At 40.8% G+C, this 20829-nt stretch overlaps 1 protein-coding gene and 1 long non-coding RNA gene across 7 annotated transcripts; one reads left to right on the forward strand and one right to left on the reverse strand.

Annotated features, from left to right (window-relative positions):
- The first annotated feature begins 4350 nt into the window (after window positions 1-4350).
- On the forward strand, window positions 4351-19441 carry bcl6 (B-cell CLL/lymphoma 6). Of its 4 annotated transcripts, XM_015380995.1 has the most exons (10): window positions 4351-4671; window positions 12931-13023; window positions 16290-16461; window positions 16554-16775; window positions 16865-17809; window positions 17919-18100; window positions 18186-18353; window positions 18439-18569; window positions 18653-18790; window positions 18884-19441. In XM_015380995.1, the coding sequence occupies exons 1-10, from the start codon at window positions 4641-4643 to the stop codon at window positions 19025-19027; spliced, it is 2226 nt and encodes a 741-aa protein (XP_015236481.1). In that variant the 5' UTR covers window positions 4351-4640; the 3' UTR covers window positions 19028-19441. The 4 variants fall into 4 exon arrangements, with proteins under 4 accessions (XP_015236481.1, XP_015236480.1, XP_015236482.1 ...); XM_015380994.1 differs by lacking the exon at window positions 4351-4671 and having other exon boundaries at window positions 12844-13023; XM_015380996.1 differs by lacking the exons at window positions 4351-4671; window positions 12931-13023 and adding an exon at window positions 14456-14505.
- On the reverse strand, window positions 9972-14009 carry LOC107088681. Of its 3 annotated transcripts, none has more exons than XR_001481394.1 (3): window positions 12433-12565; window positions 12015-12148; window positions 9972-10303 (listed from the first exon to the last, which is right to left on the reverse strand). It is a non-coding gene; the product is annotated as an uncharacterized LOC107088681 (long non-coding RNA). The 3 variants fall into 3 exon arrangements; XR_001481393.1 differs by having other exon boundaries at window positions 9972-10307; XR_001481395.1 differs by lacking the exon at window positions 9972-10303 and adding an exon at window positions 13935-14009 and having other exon boundaries at window positions 11147-12148; window positions 12433-13270.
- Window positions 19442-20829: the final 1388 nt, after the last annotated feature.

Consider the following 20829-nt stretch of genomic DNA (forward strand, 5'->3'; position numbering starts at 1 on the left):
GATGAATGAATAATGGATGGATGGATGGATGGATGGATGGATGGATGGTTACAGATAAAAATGGCCATATAAAGAATACATTTTTAAAGTTATAGATAAAACTTTCAGCCTAAAAAAATTTCATTGTGGGAAAAAATGTCCATCAAGTCTGCGTCCAGGAATAGGCCTACATGGATAATGCACTTTACTTCTGTGCTACCATTGCCCTCCCCCAAAATAATGCTTTTGAGGCATTTATTTCTTTGTAATAAATTAAGATTTTCCAATTAGCTGTAAAAAGACTTACAACAATTCTTATTGATGATGTATTGATGAAGCTCTTAGTTTTAGGCATGTTAACTGTGTCAATATTAAAACTATGTTCTCTCTTCACTTTACAAGTACCAGATAACGCTTTGATTTATGTGACCTTTATTAGAGATGATAGCTGCAGCCATGGATAACAGGGAGCTCCACTTTAGCACAAAAAAAGGCTAGTAGTGGAGCTAGATTACAGATGTACGCGATAGCAGGTAAGTGAAAGTAACAAGGAAGTATAATCTCTTTCTGATGTGATAATTACCTGCAGCTGACTGCCGGAGAAAGGTTATCTTTGAAACCTGCACATGGAAAATGTCCATATTTCTGTATAAGTGGAAAAAGTTGTGTTTTTATCAGCGTGCTAATTTGGAGATTTAAGATACCGGCTTGTATATATTCCATTATTAATTTTTTGGATGATATCAGACCAATTTCTGATAGCTATAAATATTTACATCATTAGCTAGCATTTGTTGGGTTACTTTGATTGTGCCAGTTTTACCCGTGAAATACTTGGAGATAAATGATCCCATTATTGCTCTATTAGGGTTGTTTTCAAGTCTTTTTTCAGCATCTTCCCAACTTCTCTGATCAGCTTCCTGGTGCATGCTGGAGAAAGGAACACCCACACCATGATGCTGCCAGCACTGTGTTTCACCATGGGGGTGTTTCACACAACGGCTTCCATGTTCACTCCAATTATAACCTGTTTCATTAAGGCCAAATCTGTGGGGAAATCAAACTTCTAATTTCTCTGTGTTTTCAACTGACAGATATTGAAGGCTCTAAAATAGAACTATGAACTTTTTTATTTATTTTGTTTTAGACCCTTCAGATTAGAGTTATTGGTAATTTATGGAGAATAACCATGTAGTCTGAGACTAAGCTAACAATGTCTGGTCTTAAACAAAAAATCAAACAAATTGAGCAATTTGAGAAATCTAATCACATTTGCATCTAAGAGATCGTCTCTCTTATAAATAATTTCACGCGGCCAGAATTATATCACATGTCAGCCTAATCTGACATCATTATCAGGATCAAAAAATGTCTGACGCAGAGCGACCCAGGGCTGACAGCAGTGCGCCCTCTGAAACGAGATGATATGGATTACAATCTGCAAACCGACCTTGGGCCTGTCTAGTTTTTTTCTATGGCTGCCGCTCGAACACAGCCATGACCACATGTGTTGCATTGCTGCCAAATAAAACCCAAATATCCCCCAGATGATTAAGGTCAACGCTGCTCTACAGAAGCCAGCATAAGCCTCGGAGAGCGGGGGGGTGGGTGGGGAGAAGGGAGGAACAGGAGGGGTGAGCGCTTTGACCGCTTGGACTTTAGTCCTGATGTCTTCGTTGCTACGTCTCCTCAGGGATCCCCCCCAGGTCAACTCTGCGGAGGCCTTCGACATTAAGATGGCTGCCTAGTACCCAAAGTTCCCCTCTGAGGCAGCATGACCTGTTGTTGACTTTCATTTTCTGTGTCATTAAGAGGTTTAAGCTTCTTCATGAGTTTATCCCTGGATCACAGGGATCTGCGAGGCTCACCGGTCATTTGCTGTCAGCATCCCATGAGCTCAGATTGTTAGGGCTGCTTTACTCTGGAAATGATGGAAATGTGTTGGACTAATTTGGCTTTAGCAGGATTGGCTGAATATTAGTCCACTCATCCAGTGGATTATCCCATGGCTGCTGCAATGAACACACAGTGTGGATGGAAAGAGCTGTCAGATTCCCCTACATTTCTCTTTCTCCTCCAGTATTTAGCTCCTCACATCAGAAATATGCATTTATTTCTTCTGTGCATTTTTTTTCTATAGCAACATGGACCAGTGCTGCCACGGGGAAGCTGTGCAGCGTGTAATGCACATAGTAATGAGGGCTTTGGGAGCTTTTAACCGGTGTGATGAGCTTATCTGCACAGTATGTGGATTCATTTAATCTGAGTTCAACATCAGGTGTCAAGTACGATTACACACTGATGCACATCCCTTCAACAAAATAGGTTCATGGAAACACAACGATATCTGAGGCAAGTTTTTTTTTTTTTTTTCTGCTGTGGATAAAAGGGGGAAAAAAACAGGTAGGTACTCCAAACAGAGATCTGTCACCATTTTCCATTCTGTGGTTTTGTAAAGCTCTAACCTGCAATTAAACTTTTTATAACTGAGAAAAAATAAGTTCTTATTTGATGAAGCTTGTATAGAGCTTTTTTAGTTAAACCAACCACACTAAGAGAAACACACAAGAAAACATTTCAGCCTCTGAACCCAAAAATAACAATAATGCACAGACCAGACCCAAAAAATACATATAATTAAATCTCTCTAAATTTGTTCATCCATATAAACTGAAGTAAATATATTATTTTTTTCACTTCACAATTTAATGCTATGATTATTGGAAATAAAATGTAAAAAAGCTCATATTTGAATAATGTATAAATAAATCAATCTTACATATACTTTATTATACATTTTTTTATTTCATACATATTTTAGCACATCACAATAATGTTGGGACCCCTACATTGGGAACCCCTGTACTAGGGGCCACATTCACTAAATCACACATACAGAAATACACATATAGGGTTATATCTTGAAACGAAAGCATTGCCCAGGGGTAAAACTTTTGCGAACCTACAACCTAACTGAAAGTTTTGTCTCTTCCAACAGAGCATTAGCATTTTTTTTAAGCAGCCATTACTGATTTTAGGAGCACCTGATGGTCGACCAGGTGTATTAGAGTGAATTGCTTTCTAAAATAACTAAAATACGGTTTTATTTATTTTAAAACACATAGAAAATATATGGTACCCGAACTGTCAAGCTGTCTTTAGCATCATATATATGAGCAGATAACAAGATTAGTATTGCTAACCTTAATTAATTGTTTTCCATTCGTTCCTTTGAGAATGTTGACCCTTATATTGGCTCTGAGATTTCTGAAAGGGTGTGAATATTTCTAAATCTATTATGTCACCATAAGAGTCGAAAACTTAAAAAAAAAAAAAAAAAGCAGAGAAAAAACTTTGATATTACATTTTAGGCCTTCTAGGTATCCAGACCAACCAGCATGACAAATCACCATGATCAGTTTGTATTAATGGTGTAAATTAATGGCTGACAAGCCTTTAAAATTTACATTTTCACATTTCAGAAACTCTTTTCTTAAACAACTTCCACACTGAAGAGGGTTACCATAACCTTGTAGGTGCGTTTATAGGTCTGAGCAACCAGTCGCAGCTTGAAAACATCCGGATTCAGATTCACAGAGGATTTTATAGTGCATCTTTTAAGAAAACAAGCGTCATTTTTAACCACCCTATTCCACAGATTTATCCTTTTGATGAGAATCCAAAACGGTTAGCTTATTTTCTTATCTCCAAGATATTCATTTAATGTTGTGAGGATTTACCGCCCCAATTTCCTCTTTAGCGGAAACATGACTGACCTTCCTATTGGCTGTGGCACGTTGAAGTGACAGCTGGTGTGATGCAACAACGCCCCCCCATCCCTACACAAGTTATAAAGAGCAATATCTAGTTCCATGGATTGAGATGAGCTTAGGTAGATTAATGCTTTGGGACACTGAAATATTTGCTGTATAAAACTCTGTTTATAAAACAATAGCTCGTTTCTGTAGAGGAGAACCTCTGATCTGGCAGATGGCATGAGCTCCAAAAGTTCCTCCATGTTCAAGGCATCCCTTGTCCCTGGTTTGGGCTCCTGTGGCTTAATGAGATTTTAGAGTCTACAGTCAAATGAAGTCGGTATTGAAAAACTGGGATTATTTTTCAGGCTGTTTAATCTCTCTCTCTCTTCCTTTTTATTTTGATTTTTTTTTTCAAAACTGAGCCTGTCCCATGGTTTCTCATGGAAAAGTGGAGCGACTGAGACTGCTACAATCAATGAACGCTAGAGTGCAGACGGCCTATCAGCTCAGAGAGGCAGACAGATGCCCTGTGGACCGTTTCTCTAACGTGAAGCGTGCTCAGTCACTTTGACTCACTTCAGCCCGGCTTGCCGTGCCCGCCTTCTCCAGAAGTGCTCCTATCCTGCTTCGACGAGGACAGACACGAGGCTTTACCAGAGCTGCTCCTCCGCCGCCGCCAGGCGCAGATCTTTTAGTGGAGAACAGCTCCATCTCTTCACAGAGAAGCCTGAGCATCAGACAGCCCCCCTCTCCCTGCACAAACCCTCTGCCTCTTGGATCATCCAGCTTCTCATCAGGCAGATAAAAGCTCTGGTGGAACCCCCCCATGAGACGTCCCTTCGTTTCCTGAAGCGGAACCAGGACTGACGATCAAGAGGCGCCACCTGATTCCCAGGAGATCCCATGATGCCCCACACCTTCCAGCAGAAAAAAGGTGAGATGACTGCTTGGGTTCATCTGTGTAATTAGAAGTTAGAATGACAGTCTCTGCAGCAGTGGAGCAAGTGCATGACTTAGTGAACTGAGGTCGTTTGGATTCCATTACACCCAAATGTATTTTAACACATGATCATTTTTTTTAAGGAATGCATTTTTCATGCAAACATGAACACATTCCTTTTCTTTTCCATTCGCTACTAGTTTGCGTTGATTGTTTTGTGAAATAATCAAAAGTATCTCCTCACCGAACAGGTTTTGGTTCACAATTAGAGCCTCACACCTGAGCGGCAGTGAGCGGGAACCCGCCAACACCCTCGTTGATAAATCTGTACATTTCCATACAACTTTTATGCTGTTCATCTAATCTCAGAGATGTAATCTCTACTCTCAATCCAAAGTTCAGTCACACTCACTGGCATGCAAAGCAACTCTGAAGGGACATACAGCTGGCACAAGTGTGATAAATCAACTGACATCTGATAAGCAAATAGGAAAGGCGTATCCACTAAATAATAGCCCCATTGCTTTTATCTACTGTATTTAAAAAACATGTAAATAGGACTTTTTTTTTTTTTTTAAACGCCAACCAGGATGTGATATGAGCAATTTGAGAGAACTTTTTGATTCACTTTGGATTCTCATGTCGGCTTTACCTCACAAGCAGCTCCTGTCTGATGCACGGGGGACACTGAAAACAAAAGGTGAGTGGTTGAGATAAAAGACCTCTTCGTTTCACCATCAGACGACTTTACGAAAGACAAACTTAAAAGAATCTGGCGATTACTGTAAATGTTTAATGAACGATGTGACCCACGCTTTGGTTGGAAACATTTTTTGTTTAAAATCAACTTGTTCTACTTGTGGTCTAGAGTATGTGGAACTTTTTCAAAGTGCGGCGCCTATCAAAAGTGTCTCTCTCTCTCTGCATGATGAGGCACAGATACCAGTAATGTGAAGGTGCTGAACTTCCACCTGCCATTTCCTGGGCTGCGGAGATGTTTTTAATGAAAGCACAGAGGGATGCTGCGACTCTGAGGGAGACTGCAGTTCAATCAGAGAATCGCTTCATGGCAAAAGAAAAAGCAACTTAATGAGGCACGATGGTTAGTCAGGTTGAATTATCTCTGGCAAATATAAACCGTGGGAGGTTCTGCAGGATGCATAAAAAGAACTCTTTAAGTTTGTTTGCGATTTTTAAAAAAATTAGATGAATTAACAGCAAAGAATTGCATTTTTTCTTTCTTATTTTTGTTTGCAAATTAATTCAAATTCTAATACGCTGGTAAAACATGATGCATATGTTTGCATATTTTTGAAAATGAAATGTTGAACTATCCCCTTTTGAATCCCTGTCTGCATGTATGCTGTTGTTTTCTATGTACTCATTTATTTATCTAGACTTCTGGTGCTGGGTTGAATTGCTTTCATCCCTCACCAGTTCCATGTTTCCTTGTTGGATTTAAATCCATTTACTGCGTTTGGCTGCAGGAAACCAGCAAAGGAGCTGACATGAAAATACACCTACATACCACAGGCAGTTGAGAAGGTTTCATGCTCAGGAGTCTTGTAGGAAGCATGAGGGCAATAATAAAAAAACGGTTCATATTTTTGATAAAGTGTAGAGCTGACCTCTTGAGTCTGAGCATGAGGTGATTAAGAATGCAGATGAAAAATAAATTAGCAGCGCTCTGCACAGGATTGCATTCATATTTCAGGTTTTTTTTGCAATACGAAAAGGCAGCAGAGTGCACTGTTGCTGTTTTGTTGAACCGTGTCCTAGAGCTAGGTGTGTGCAGTTCCTGTTTAACCAGCCCCGTGGACCAGCCTCAGCAGCTGGCGTTCGGCTCAGCCAGCCACTCTGACCTGGCAGCAGAAGCTTTGTAATGTGGGGGGGAATTTGATATGGCTGAAATCAAAACTGGGCCACAGTATGACCGAGCACAGGGGGTAGATATGAGGAGGGGGGGAAAAATGAGCAAAAGGGAGGAGCTGCAACTGGGAAAACGTGGAGGGATGTCAACAGACTGCCGGGAGAGCGTCTGAGTGGAGAGGAAATCTCTTCAGACTCTGAGAATATCAGCACACAGCCTGACAGTCAGCGCAGAGACAAAGAATTCAAACCAGTCCAGCAGCTTTGAGTCCTAACCGTTTACATCACCATCAACTTCAAGCCAGTGGAAGTTTCCACTGCTTCCGTGGAAATACACTCCAAAGGATACCTGTATTGTCTAAACAGTTTGAATGGTAAATGAGAAATTGAAGTTTCATGCAAACGGTGGGTCCAGTTTCTGCGTGAAAAAACTTAACTTACAGTATATCCAGGCAGAACACTATGATTTAATGCCATTCACACAAATATACATGCATATAAATTGTATTTGATATCTGTAGTTGATATAATTACTTTATTTAAAAAATACTGTTCTGCGAAAATAAAAAAAATTTAAAATTCTGACTATGGTATTAATTTATTATCATTTGGATTGTGATATTTCACAAGAAATATTGGTGAAACACCAATTAAATATATAGTAGTATTTTTCATTTATTTTCTCCGGGAGCTAGCCTGCAGTCTGCTGCTTTACAGTTACCTAATGGGTTAGTATTTTAGAAGAAATGTAGTTTTATAACTGTTTTTCCTTGATATAACTGATGGGTGGTGCTCCTGTAGTTTCCCCACCTCGACTGCCCGAGATATTCTGGAAATATTTCCAACAAGACAGGTTTGTTTTTTGTAAGCAAGAAAAGAAGCCTCTATTTAGGCAGATGACCTGTTTGTCATGTGGGCAGTTTCTCTGGCATCTTGTCAGAGGGCTTTCAGGCCGTCATTGCTGTGGGGAGGAAAATTTTAAGAGTATTCATCAGCAAATTTTTCAAAAGCTCTGTAATCCTTGATAGAGGTAATCTGCACGTGCCAAGTAAGGAAAGAATTAGCCAGTATACATAAGAAAATATTGTAACAACGTTTTGGACTAAAATACATGTAAGTGTTTTGGAGATCTTTCGTATTCTATCAAGTATTTATTTTAAGGTTAGGAATTCGCACCCTTGCTGAAGATTTACTTCAGAAACCTTTTTAAAAACAAAAATCTAATATTTTCATTAATTATCACCACTTTTACTTGAATAAAATTTTGTCTATTCTACCACAATGAGTAACTTACCTAAACAAAGAAAAAGCCCATTTTGACCTAAAATGAACTTTTATTTTGATGTTTTAATGTGACGCTTTCTTTTCATTGTAACTGGAGCCAGTTTATCCTGTTCTAGCATACAAACATTACATACTGTAAGAATTTCATGGTTTATGTTAAAAAAAAAAAAACTAGAGACACACACTATATTGGCATTAATATTAAAATTGGCCATTTTTAAACATATTGCAATGGTCTGATAAAATACAACTGATATTAATTTCCATCTAGTCTTTATTTCAGAAGGGGAACAATAGAGTGATATGTGTTCGGTCATGTAACACTGATTGTGATGTAACTCCGGATTATGGGTGTTTAACTAAAGAAGAGAAGCTATAGCCGTATTTCCATTAAAAATTATATAAATATATACTTTTTTATGTAATTTATCATAATAAAAAAATGATTAGATGTGTTTCCATCCATTGGAGAGAATTAACGAGGCAACGCAGAGTGTAAAGTAGTCATATGTTTGGATTACATTAGGCCAGGGGTCTTCAATGTTTTCCAGGCCAAGGACCCCCAAACTGATGGTAAGATGGAGCGGGGACCCCCTAAATATATATATTATATGAAATTGTGTTATATCAAACTGGTCCTACAGTCACTCTATTACAGATGGAGGAATGTAACTAAAGTAATTCCTCCCTGGGATTATTAAAGTATTTCTGATTCTGATTCCTGGTTGATGGGACAGGTGTTGTGAATGAAATGGTGCCCAGCTTGAAAGAGCTCCTGTGTGTCGCTGAATGTGTGCATTGATGACTGAAAGACATCTTCTGCCTCCATTTATCTGTTTACTACAGTCTGTTGAAATCATGTTGATGTGGATTTAAAGACATTTCAATTAGTTGGAAAAATTTCAGGGGGAAAATAAAAAAAAAGTCTAATCAACCAAAACTTTTGTGACACCCATGCAGTACCTCTATGGACTCCCTGTTGAAGACCTCTGCAATAGGCTGTATTAAACAGGAAGTACAGGTAGTAAGCTGGCATGAACCACAGATCAGTAATGGATTGGGATTTTCATGAAGGTGTTTTAACAGGTTATTTGTGCTAACTTTATAACATCAGCTAGCATTAGTGCTGTTATGTAGCATCCAGAGACGCAGAGATAGAAGAGCGCGATTCTAATGAGACGCCAGCAATGTAAACAGCTGATTGATCATGTGACTTAAATATTCACTACCTTATAACTAATTCAAGAAATGTGTTGCCATCTTCTCTTATGCACACAAACTTTTTCTCAAAAGATAAAAAAAATGCTCTAGTGATCGTACAAACTTTTTTTTGTGAAATTGAATAAATTAAGAGTTTAGCTGTTTCCATTAAGCTCTTTTATTGCAATACTTTGAGATGAATGCGCATCCACAAACCTTGATGGAAACACATCTAACGTCAGCAATATGGTTGGGTTTTAATGGTGTCCAAAAGGTAGAGAAAGATATGGTATATTACGTTATCGGCCATCACACCGATATTAATATCGGATATCAATATCGGCCCAGATTTTATTTATCGGAGAATCCCTATTTTCAGGGTTCCAAACAATATTTTATTTGTATGAGTTACTTTTTTTTAGCCTTTAAAACAAAATGAATTTGCACATAACTTAATATTATGGTCTGTGTGATTACATAGTCTTAAATAGAAATTCAGTTACTCAGTCCTTGATTAACCTCTTTACCAAATGCTTTTCACTTAAGGCATTTCTGGAAGGCCAACTTTTACTTTTAGTCTAGTAGAAACTATGTTGAAGTATTTCTACTTTCACTTGAATACAATTGTTTTGGTACTTTACCCACCTCTGGAACCTTGAGGAGTTTCCTCTGCTGTGACTCTATGTCAGTAAGAGAAGAAATGTTGTTATTCCAGAAAGGTTTCCACTACACAGCCAGCCGATCGCCGTCCACAGCTTGACACTAACTGGTGGATGTTTTAACAGCGAAAGTTCGGGGGGGGGGGAGTGATTCAGGCACATGGTTCTTATTGGATCTTTATCGAGGGTGGTGCAGAGTAATAAGACCCACTTGTTTACTATCTGAAAGCCCTTTTTCACAGCGTCTTGTGAAGCAGCGAACACCTCCGTCAAGATACGTTGGCAAAGCTTTGAATATAACCTGTGCAGAAGCTGTCCCGAATTTCAGAAATCCTATGCTCCCGGGCCTTCAGAAGTGGTGCACTTTGGCACCCCCCCGCCCCCTCCGCCCTAGGAGCATGTAAAAGAACAGAGCAAATACAGACAGAGATTGTAAAGATTTAATGATGGCAGCAATGGTTTTACCGGCTCACTCTTTCATCCCTGCTTTTGTCGGAGGAATCTGACCCATCATCCAGCAGATGGCATACTGGCAGGAAGTTGACCCAAGTATGCGTGGAAAATTCCACCAGGTTTGGCTTTGCAGGCCGCATTCCAGGCTCTTCTCTGCTCATCTAGCTTTGAGGAAAAACAATCTTTAATATACATAATTTGGATTCGATTGAAATTGTAAATTCCGGCTGAGCGACGGTGACATACACCTCGGCCGTAAATATGCTCCTGGTATGTTGTTTTCACGCGTCAACAAACCTGTAATTTCAAGGTAATCTAGCCAAGCACTGCAGAAAACAAGTGCAAACTTACTTTCCAATGAACAAATAAACACTTGCTGTGCAAAATTTTCTAAAGAAAAAAATCTGAAAAATGCATGCAAGACTGAAGGATAAAATCCAGAACGAGGAACTCTTAAAAAATTCCTGAGGGTGAGAATCGAAGCAAGATCTTGCCTGCAAATTTCAGAGATGCCGACACTCTTTATGTTTGTGTTTAACCTTGTCAGGTGGGATGAAAGACAGCTTTCAACCTGCAGACACACAGCAGCTTTGTTGCAGGGAGGATGATTTTGTGTCTGAATATAACTCGTCTTAATTTAAAAAAAAAAGCTCAAGAAAAACCTCCAAAAAATTCATTCCTCTTCAGAAAATCCTTTGAGGCAACTTTTTTCCCTTCCAAATCTTATTCACTTATTATCTAAATTTCTTAACCTATTTCTTTTTTCCTTCTCAAATGATGGATGCCATACAGTAAGTTAAAAAGTGACGGCTTTAAACAGATGATCAAGGTTAACATAGGAATGCAAATCTTTTTGTTGGCAATGCTGTGATGGTTTCAACGCATCCGGCGTGCGGCCTTGATGCTGCTTAACAAAGAGAAGAAGAAATGTGAAGGAACGCAATCAGAGGGGGAAAAAGGGAAACAAGAAGTGGGGGGGGGGAGAAAAAAAAAAGCTTCTGGGATGCATGGAGTTAAAAAAAAGTGAAACTTAACAATATGAAAAGAAAATCTTTTAAAGAAAGGAACTAAAAAGACCTCTGTAGCTAACAGCATTATCTGTTTGGTGTTACAGCGCGGTTGCATCATGCCTCTCAGAACAAAACTCTGCACTCATCTTTGCTGACAATGAACACTGAAGTTGGCAGAAATTTGCTGTGAAACGAGACAAAAAGTGTGCAGTTTATGAAGAGAAGAAGAGGGAGGGGGGGGTGGAAAGTGAGGCAACCTCCGGGCCTCAGGCTTTTGTCAGTGGGCACTTCTATTCACTGACCTATGGTGCACCGACTGTATAGGCAATGATATGGCAGAGACAGGATTCAAACCTTTTTTCTTTTCATTCTTTTTTATTAAATGCGCAGTGGTTAAACTGGATTGGGATTGTTTCTGTAACAAAGAAACCAACGTTTAATTATACAGCCTGAATGGAGATCAGGAGGATTAAGCTGTGCACAGCCTTCAGTGTGATAAGGTAGCCTGAGTCGTTTCAGACGGGGTCATATTGATCAGCTCCCTCTCAAAGTGGGTCACTTTTTTTGAAGAAATTGGTTAAATAAAAGTTTGCCACGGATTTGTGGTAATTATCTCCTCCCTTTATAGCAGTGGCACAGCATGAGGCCTTAGTAAATTACACATCTCCCTCTTAACTCCTGGATGGTTTATGGCCGTGCATTATGCATAAAACTGTGCTGGAGCGCCTTAAACATCCCCCAAGTGGGTTGGAATAAAGTTGACGCTGCTCTTTGTTTGGAGCTCAATACTGTCTTTATTTGGCAGTGCTGAATAGGAGATTGCAGTAAAGGCGTTCGTCTTAATTATTTCAGAGACACCCACCCCCCCAGTCTGGTTTGTGAACACCTGAAGTGTTTTTTAGAGGGATTCCGGCTGCAGACGGGCACATGCAATCCGCTGGGAAATGTCACACTTGCTGAAGCGGCGGTTGGGAGGGGGCTAAGATCCCACCAAACCTACGGAAAGATGAGGAAAGTGAATTTATTGAAATCTCCTCCAAACTATAAAAAAAATTCCAATGTTAAAAAAAGATTTCTTCTAAAACCAATTTAAAGACTCTTTTGAAAAGTAAAAAAAAAATGTACTCATGGTTGGTATTAAACTCTTTAAAAAAAAAAAGTTACATCTTATCGCTTCTACAGTTCAAAGTCCTTTTAATGAAACCTCAGCAAAACAGCCAGAGTGAACAGAGTTTACATGCCTGTATACAGAGCATAAAAATAGAACAAGCTCTACAAACCTCTCCCTGCACACTGGAGGCCAGCTGGCTCAAAATAAGGCCACCTACACTTTTCTCCCCCAGCCAAGCAGAAAGACAACAGAGAAAAAGGAGAAAAGCAATAAAAGAAAACAATGTTACTTTAGCTTTAAAATTTGACTTTTTCAGCAGAAAGCTAAAACAATAAAGGCATTTGCAACATCCTATTTAATTTACCAGGCTTTCATTTATATATATTGTTAAGAGGAAAAATAACAGTTGCATTTAAATATTTCAGAACATGCTTTTTACTTTACAGATATTTTATAAAAGATTTATAGTAAGAAACTTTACCATCATATATGATTACATTATTCTGAACCGATGCTGGCCACCATCTAACTTATTCATATCAAATAAATGCAGTTTTTAAAGGGGTAAAAGATGCATTTGTGATAATTAAACAAGTGTGATCTTTTATGGTTTATTTTAAAAGAATTCCTGAAATGATTAAGTTCATTTTTATTTCTCATTCCATAGCCCAGCAAATGCTCCTCCTTTGCCAAGGAGTGAACGGAATGAGAAAAGAAGGAGAATCCATGGTTTGGAATCACCACAAACAAAGCTTCCAAGGTGAGTCACTGACAGTAAGTGTGTGCCCACATGTCGAGAAATGAATGCAACTCTGAGAGGGCTGCCTGTTTGCATCTCGTAATCGAGATTCAGAGGCTTGCCTATCAAGCCTGTAAACGACGCACAACTTCACACCAGTCCTCCCTTCCACATGCAGGGATGAAACAAAAACCACAGAGTCCTCGATGCCAGTGTCTGGATGGTGACACTTTCAGACAAGAAATGAAACCAACAAAACACCACAAAGCTGCAAAAGAAAGAAAACAAATAGATTGGGGGGAAAATGACGGTTTATTCTGATGCCACATGCCTTAAAAAAAAGAAAAAGAAAAAAACAATACATGCACTTATTATTTTTTGTATTTCTTCTGAACTTTCACATCAATCTAATCAGATAAACTGAAGTCAGAACAAATTGAGCAACTAGAGGTTTAAGCACCAAAAGGATACACTCTTGACCTTGACATTACATTCTTTTTACAATGTCTACAACATGTCCCACAGCATTTTAAACATTAACTGATTTACAGCTTGGAGTTGAACGCATGCACTCCTCTGAGGTCCCATACTTAAAGTTTTTTACTGCAATGCCTTCACAGAAATAAAATAATCTTACTTTTTTTGTTTTTCCTTGTTTTTAAATGCACGCCTTTTGTGCAAATAGCCTAAAGCTCTAGGAAAAAAAACTAAGACACCTAAGATCGTTACAAAACAGTTATACGCGTATGAGAATAAATAATAATAAAATAAATAGAAATAAAACAGAGCTAAAGTGGCAGTTCAAACCGTGCGCAGAGAGAAATAAATAAAATAAAAACAGAATTCCATCCGAATGCTCAATACCTTAGAGGAAAAGTAAATCCCCCCCAACCCCTCCAGCCTTCCCCACCGACGGCATGAAGTTAACATACCCGCAGGGAAATGCGCCTACAAAATGATCAGAGCCCAAAGCAAGACAGTGAGATCGACCTGTCCGCATGGACCTAATTTAGAGGTCTGTCTCTGCGAAGCTCATGTATGGACTGTATGTGTGTTAAATGCGACGGGAGGCAGCGGCACCGCGCGCCGTTTAAGTCACAGAATATAAATTAGTTCTGAGAATTTCGGGGGCTGGTTTTCTGAAGACGGTGACGTCGCCAGCTCTCCGTCCTGTGACTGTCCGGGTCGAACCAAAAGCAGGGGGATCTTGCTCCCAGAGCAGCTTTTGACTTCGTTATTTTCGTTAACTATACACATTTTATCGCTCCTTTGAACGTTTAAAGTGATATATTTTTATTGTAAAAACACCCAGGCGCCGTTCACGCCTGAAACAGCGCTTTAGAAGGTGCTCGATTTAAAAACTTTAGAAGGAGGCGTCTCTCCCCTGCGCCGGCAGAGTGGTACGGTCTCAGGCTCAAATTCCGAGAATTGTGCTCCTCTGATTCTTAGAACAGGGGTTCTTAGAAGTGGTGATGCAAGAAGTTTCTAGGAAAGCGCTACCAGGTGATTTTTTAAATTCCATTTTTTCCTTTAATTTGGCGCGAAGCTTTTTTATCTGTTGTGTTGCTTGTTTATATTTTAGGACGTTTTGTTATTTTTGTTTGTATGTCTGCTTGGGTGTTTATGTTGAAGCCGGCCCGGGCTGCGAATGTCAGAGAGTGAAGAGTCGAAACTCCGGAGACGGAGAGGAGAAGGAGGCTCCTGCTGCTGCTGACAGCCGGAGCGCCGCCTCCCTCTCTCTGCGTCTCTGACAGCCCGGCTGCCTCCGCGCGGAGCCGGCCGGAGGAGCGCAGTTTCGAACGGTTAACGACTGTAACAGTCGGTCCTGCTGTGTAGCGGAGTAATAACGCTCCGGTTGCACCGAGTGAGAGATTGAGGAGGTGGAGGGGGGGTATGGGAGCGCTGAGTTCGGCTCGCAGCCCACGGTGCCTCGGAGTGTCAGTGATTAAATGCCCACTTTGTTCCGTTCAAGTGTCAAAACACGAGAGGGACGACAAGCAAGCGCGCGCGCGTTGTCACGCCAACCCTACAGACAGCGTGGCAACCGCACATTCGCCTTATATTTATAATATATATATTTTTTATTTTTTTTAGTCAGCAGCAGCCGCGGTAATTTGCTCTAATGGAGCGCAAAGAGCTGCCCAGAACAAACCCCTCCAGTTACCGTAATAACACAGCAGCGGAAATGTTACTGTTGAGGGGTGTGCGTGTTTTTTCCGCGGTAGAAGCTACAAGTTGTCTCTTTATTTTTTTTTTTTCCACTGTGACAGCGCGCTGTTTGACAAGTTTAAGGTGTCACACAGAACGCTTTACACGCAGAGACCCTCAGTTTCGTTTACTGGCTCTGTACTTTTGCTGGATAAAACGAGAATCATGGCGAAAGTAAAAAAAAAAAAAAAAAGTTTGCTGACTAAAATGTGCACTATTTAAATTTTACCGACAGCCTAATTGTGCGTGTTCACAGACTAGTTAAAGTGTTCTTATTTTATCCATTGGTCAGTGCGAGCTGCGCTGCTTCTATTTTCGTACGGCTCCAGTTACTCGCTTCATTTCTGACACCTGCCTTAATGACACCGCTGTGCTTCAAAGTTAGTTTAGTTTCTACTAGTTTTCACTTTGATGAAGACATTGACCCTGAAATACCCTAAAAGCACTTTGAGCGAACTTCACACCATCAACAAACTGATGCTGTTTCACACTTGCCACCTGCAGCGCCTCATTTCATCCTCGTCATGGTGTTGACATCTCGCGGTTTAAATCGAAATATGTATATTTTGTGTGTGTTTGTGTGTCCAGAGGCTTAAAAAAGGATTCAAATTGATCATATAGTTTGAAAACTGAAAACTTTCGCTGCGTTTTGTCTTAAGTAGTGATCGCTTGGTTCGGTTTTTATTTAGTTAGGCTTAAGTTCTACATTTCAAAAAAAAAAAAATGTCAATTTTCGTTTTAGTAAATGTACTTTGTAATTTTGCGATTTATCTTGTGATTTGATCTATTTTGAAGTGTACTGTGAAGTTTTCAGTGTTTCCCGGGAGAAAGTGAGCAGGAGAGAAATGATTCAAAGATCAGAAATTAAAATGTGTGATTGTTGTTTTAATAAATGGCGCCGCCTTCTGGTGACAGCGTATTATTTTTTTTATGGGATGTTGAATAACGAATAGAGCTCACTTACCCTGGATCAGATCCCTAGAGTCTGGTACATAGTAAACAGAACTTGCTGATTTTTTTTCTTCTTTTTTAACAAAAAAAACAAACAAACTTTTTTCTTCTTTTTTTCCTCTTGGCAGAACTTGAAAAAATGGCTTGTGCAGCAGACAGCTGCATACAGTTTACGCGTCATGCCAGTGATGTCCTCCTCAATCTGAACCGGCTGCGCAGCAGGGACATCCTCACAGATGTTACCATCCTGGTCAACAGGCAGCAGTTTCGTGCACATAAGACTGTTCTCATGGCTTGCAGGTGTGCAAATTTGTTCTTGCATTTTAAAGCACATATTTCTATTACGATGTTGGTCTAAACTAACCCTATCTGTACATCATTTTTGTTTGCAGTGGGCTGTTTTACACTATCTTCACTGACTCCCACAAGTGCAATCTTAATGCCATCAGTCTGGACCCGAAGGTGGACCCAGAGGGTTTTGCCATCTTGCTGGAGTTCATGTACACTTCCCGACTCACACTAAAGGAAAGTCTCATCATGTCAATCATGAATACAGCCATCTATTTGCAGATGGACCACGTCGTGGACACTTGCCACAGATTTATCAAATCCAGGTCGGTAGAACCAACTGCCATGACATTTCTGTGTATATCCGTGGATTATCAGTGTCTGTGTGCTCATAACCCTCTCATTCCCTGCACAGCGATCCGTCTGCCAAGCTGCCCAGAGATGAGTTTTTGGTCAGTCCATTGGTTTTGCCGCAGGACGTCCATGCGTACCGCCCACACGATGTTGTTGACAGTTTGCACAGCCGCCTGGGTCCGTTCAGGGACGGAAGGCCCTATGCCACAAACATGTTCAGCAGCGTCAGCAGCCCCAGTAACTACCACCTCTATGGGCAGTTTCCCATGCCGGGATTCCCGTTCCCGCTCTGCAAGCTGACTGATACCAAAAATGCTTTTGCTGACCTTTCAAAGAGTGGGATTCACCACAAACACTGTCCTCCACACGACGGCACCAACGGCCTCAGGGCGGACTACGCCAGGGCGCTCAGCACCAGCTCCTCTGGTATTATTCACTCTACTACCTTCGCTTCCAGGGAGATGGGGAGAGACGACGAGATGAGGAAGGAGGGCCACGAGAGCCAGCCCATCGGGTTCAGCTCAAGGAAACGTGCGTTCCCCGTGCTAAACCTTGAGCACCAGAAAGACTTGAGCAAAGAGCACGCTTCTCAGGCGGAGGACGACCTCATCCATCAGCACTATCCTTTGGGAATCTCCTCCACTGGACGCAAGAGCCTCATGAGCAGCCCCCAAAGCCCCCTAAAATCAGACTGTCAGCCCAACTCACCAACAGAGTCCAGCAGTAGCAAGAATGCCAGCCTATCCCACATTGGTGGAGGGCAAGGAGCGCAGGGTACGCCGGACCCCAAGGCTCGCAACTGGAAGAAGTACAAGTTCATTGTGCTGAACCAGAGCGCGAAAGAGGACGAGGCGGGGCTTCGCTCTCCTCAGCGCCTAGGCATGCAGTCCTATATTCACCCAGGTGACTCTGAGAGCCTTGATGCTCAAACCACCAGTAAGAGCAGCGATCACAGCGAGGACCTACCTGTTCCACAGGCCAGCCGTCTCAACAACATCATCAACAGGTGAGAGCCTCTAAGATGAAAGAACGTTGGTTCTGTTTAAGGAACAATGTTTTCTATCCTCTAAATGATGGTGGAAGGCTGAGTGTATGTCTTTGCATTTACTTTCCAGTGCGCTCGAGGGCTCATTAAGGAACGGTGACAGCCACGCTTCCCACTACCTGAACCGCCTCAGCTGCTCCACCTGCGGTTCCCAGTCCCCCCAGCACTCCAGCGTCTGTCCCAACAACCCCAGGTCCCGCCTGTCCGAAGAAATGGCCGAGCTTCACTCTGAGTATTCCGACTCCAGCTGTGGTGAGTTCAGTTTTTCTCATGGTGTTAGAAACGGTCATGCCTGGAAACCGACCACCTCTGACCTCTCCAATTCCTCCACCACCAGAAAACGGTACGTTCTTCTGTAACGAGTGTGACTCCAAGTTTGCCGACGACGAATCTCTGAAGCAGCACATGCTTCAAGTCCACAGCGACAAGCCATACAAGTGTGACCGCTGTCAGGCAGCTTTCCGATACAAGGGCAACCTAGCCAGTCACAAGACCGTCCACACAGGTAAATAACCTAAAAACATCTCTTGCCCTAATATTATGTGAACTATTGTTGTCGAGGTCTAAAACAACTTCACCCTGTTTTTCAGGAGAGAAGCCGTACCGCTGTAATATCTGTGGTGCTCAGTTTAACAGACCAGCTAACCTCAAAACTCACACCCGCATCCACTCAGGAGAGAAGCCATACAAATGTGAGACGTGCGGAGCTCGTTTTGTACAGGTAACTTTCAGCCCTCATCCACAGCCAAGGCATTCTGCCTCTCGTCAGCATGGGCTTCAAAAAGCCATCTCTTTGTGTCTCAGGTCGCTCATCTTCGTGCCCACGTACTGATCCACACCGGGGAGAAGCCATACCCGTGCGAGATCTGCGGAACGCGCTTCCGTCACCTGCAGACTCTGAAGAGCCACCTGCGCATCCACACGGGAGAGAAGCCCTACCATGTAGGTTAAACTCATCATATCCCGCATCAGTCAACGAGTTTTACTCCTCAGAATAAGTTTCCTTACTAAAGTGTGTCAATTTCTTCTGTTCAGTGTGAAAAATGCAACTTGCACTTCCGCCACAAGAGCCAGCTGCGACTGCATCTGCGACAGAAGCACGGCGCCATCACGAACACCAAGATCCAGTACCGCATGTCCACTGCGGAAATGCCAACCGACCTGACTAAGGCATGCTAAGCTAAGCTACGCTCAAAGAGCAAAACCGTCACCTTGGATCCTGGAATTTAATGACCACCCCCCCTCTTTTTTCAAACGTGTACAATCATCCAAAATTGTAGTGCCACACTGTGTTCTTCAGACAATTAAATTGGCTGTTTGCCATTCTAAACGGGTTTCCACTACATGTGATCATAGAGCCACTTGTGGCATCTTAGTCACTTTATGGTCATATATAGATCTAAATATATATATATGTATGTATGTTGGGAGTGTTTTTAAGCTTTGAAGGTACGTATATAAAGCTTTATTTTGTTGAGAAGGACAAAATGTAAAAAAAACAATTTGTTTTTTCTGAAAATACAGTATTTTATATCAGAGGACTTACTTTTCTGAAAGTATTGACAATTTTGACAGGTGGTACATATATTTTAAGAAAAAAAAAACAGGCTTTGTGGCTATATAAATTTGTCTAGACATTTTTAAATGTGTGTACAGACGTGTAGGAGTAAAAGGCGGGATGGTGGGGAGCGTTCGGGTTCAGTTTAAAAACGTAACGGGATGGCTGCCGCCTTCTCAACAAGTTATGCATGTGGTGTTTCTTACCGTTCGTCGGGCAGACCACGTAAATATTGTGACATGATTTAGTGTTCTGTCTGTGAGATTGCTCTCTGCTGGCGGAGCCAATCTAAAGCGTTGAATTCTGGGTACTGCTTTGTAATGACCAAGAAGAAAAAAAAAAAAAAAAAAAAAAACAGCAAAAAAACTTGTTTATGTTTCTTTTTTTTGGCTCCAGATGTGTTTGTACAGATATGACTTTTGGTTTTGTTTATTTGTTTGTTTGTTTGTTTTTTCATAAGTGAAAGTTTACAGTTTTTTCTCTCTGTTCCCGATCCTACCGTAAACTTGTGTCGATGTTGAAGCTTTTTTTATTTTTATTTGTAGATACACTGTGTATTCAATGTGCCTTTCTCTACGCTGCTCCATTCAGAGCAGCTCTATTAAAAGGTACAACTCAAGGACATCACTCGTCCTAGTTCCCTGTGTGGGTGTGTGTGTGTGTGTATATATATTTCTAAATACTTCTCTGTAACAGGAAACTTTATCATTGTAAATCTGCAAGATTTTTTTTTTTTAGATTGGGTTTCTTTTTTTAAACTGCATTAAAATTGTTGTACAATGTTATAAATGTATGAATGTAAAATAAAGGTACTGGATTTCTATGTATTGAAACAAGAGTTTGTCGTTATTGTTCCCTCTGGGAGCTTCAGCTCAAGTTTCCTCTCTGTTGACCGGATCTGGGGGTTGCACGACTAATAAAGATTTTTCCACCTGAGTTGTGGATTTCTGCAGCTTCTCTAGAGTTATCCTGGGGTTCAGAGCCCTTCAAAAGCCAGTTTTAGATCACTGAGCGTTTCTTCAGTGTGGCACATTTGATGAACTGATGCCGAGTTAAAATTACACACTTAAACCTTTTACTAAATAAGACTTAAAAGCAAACCTGTGTAATTTTTGACCCAAGAATTAGCTTAATTGGAAATATTTACCCCTCTACTATAAAAAGGTTTATAGTTGTGTTTATATTAGAATAAATAGAGGTTATCAGTGTGAGCATTGCATCTATATTCAGTGTAAATTAAGGTATGATGCTAATTAGTGAGAATAGGCTTGCAAGGAATGACAAAAATTTGTATCTCGGTTTTCTTTGCTCTGATGAGACATGAATTAACTTAAAGCAGTGATTTTTTTTTTAAACAAACATGACTTTCCTATCATTTGAGCGTTTTAAATGTACTTACTTTGCATCTTGACATTCAACCTTG

The sequence above is a fragment of the Cyprinodon variegatus genome, unplaced genomic scaffold (assembly GCF_000732505.1).
Source record: "Cyprinodon variegatus isolate N-32 unplaced genomic scaffold, C_variegatus-1.0 Scaffold226, whole genome shotgun sequence".
Taxonomy (NCBI): domain Eukaryota; kingdom Metazoa; phylum Chordata; class Actinopteri; order Cyprinodontiformes; family Cyprinodontidae; genus Cyprinodon; species Cyprinodon variegatus.

Bases quoted from the DNA above. Each gene is read 5' to 3' on its own strand.
- bcl6 (XM_015380994.1), top strand. From the start codon at position 12,870: ATGGTTTATTTTAAAAGAATTCCTGAAATGATTAAGTTCATTTTTATT. The intron at 16,776-16,864 runs GTCGGTAGAACC...TTCCCTGCACAG, and splicing joins CACAGATTTATCAAATCCAG to CGATCCGTCTGCCAAGCTGC. The intron at 18,570-18,652 runs GTAACTTTCAGC...TTTGTGTCTCAG, and splicing joins GCGGAGCTCGTTTTGTACAG to GTCGCTCATCTTCGTGCCCA.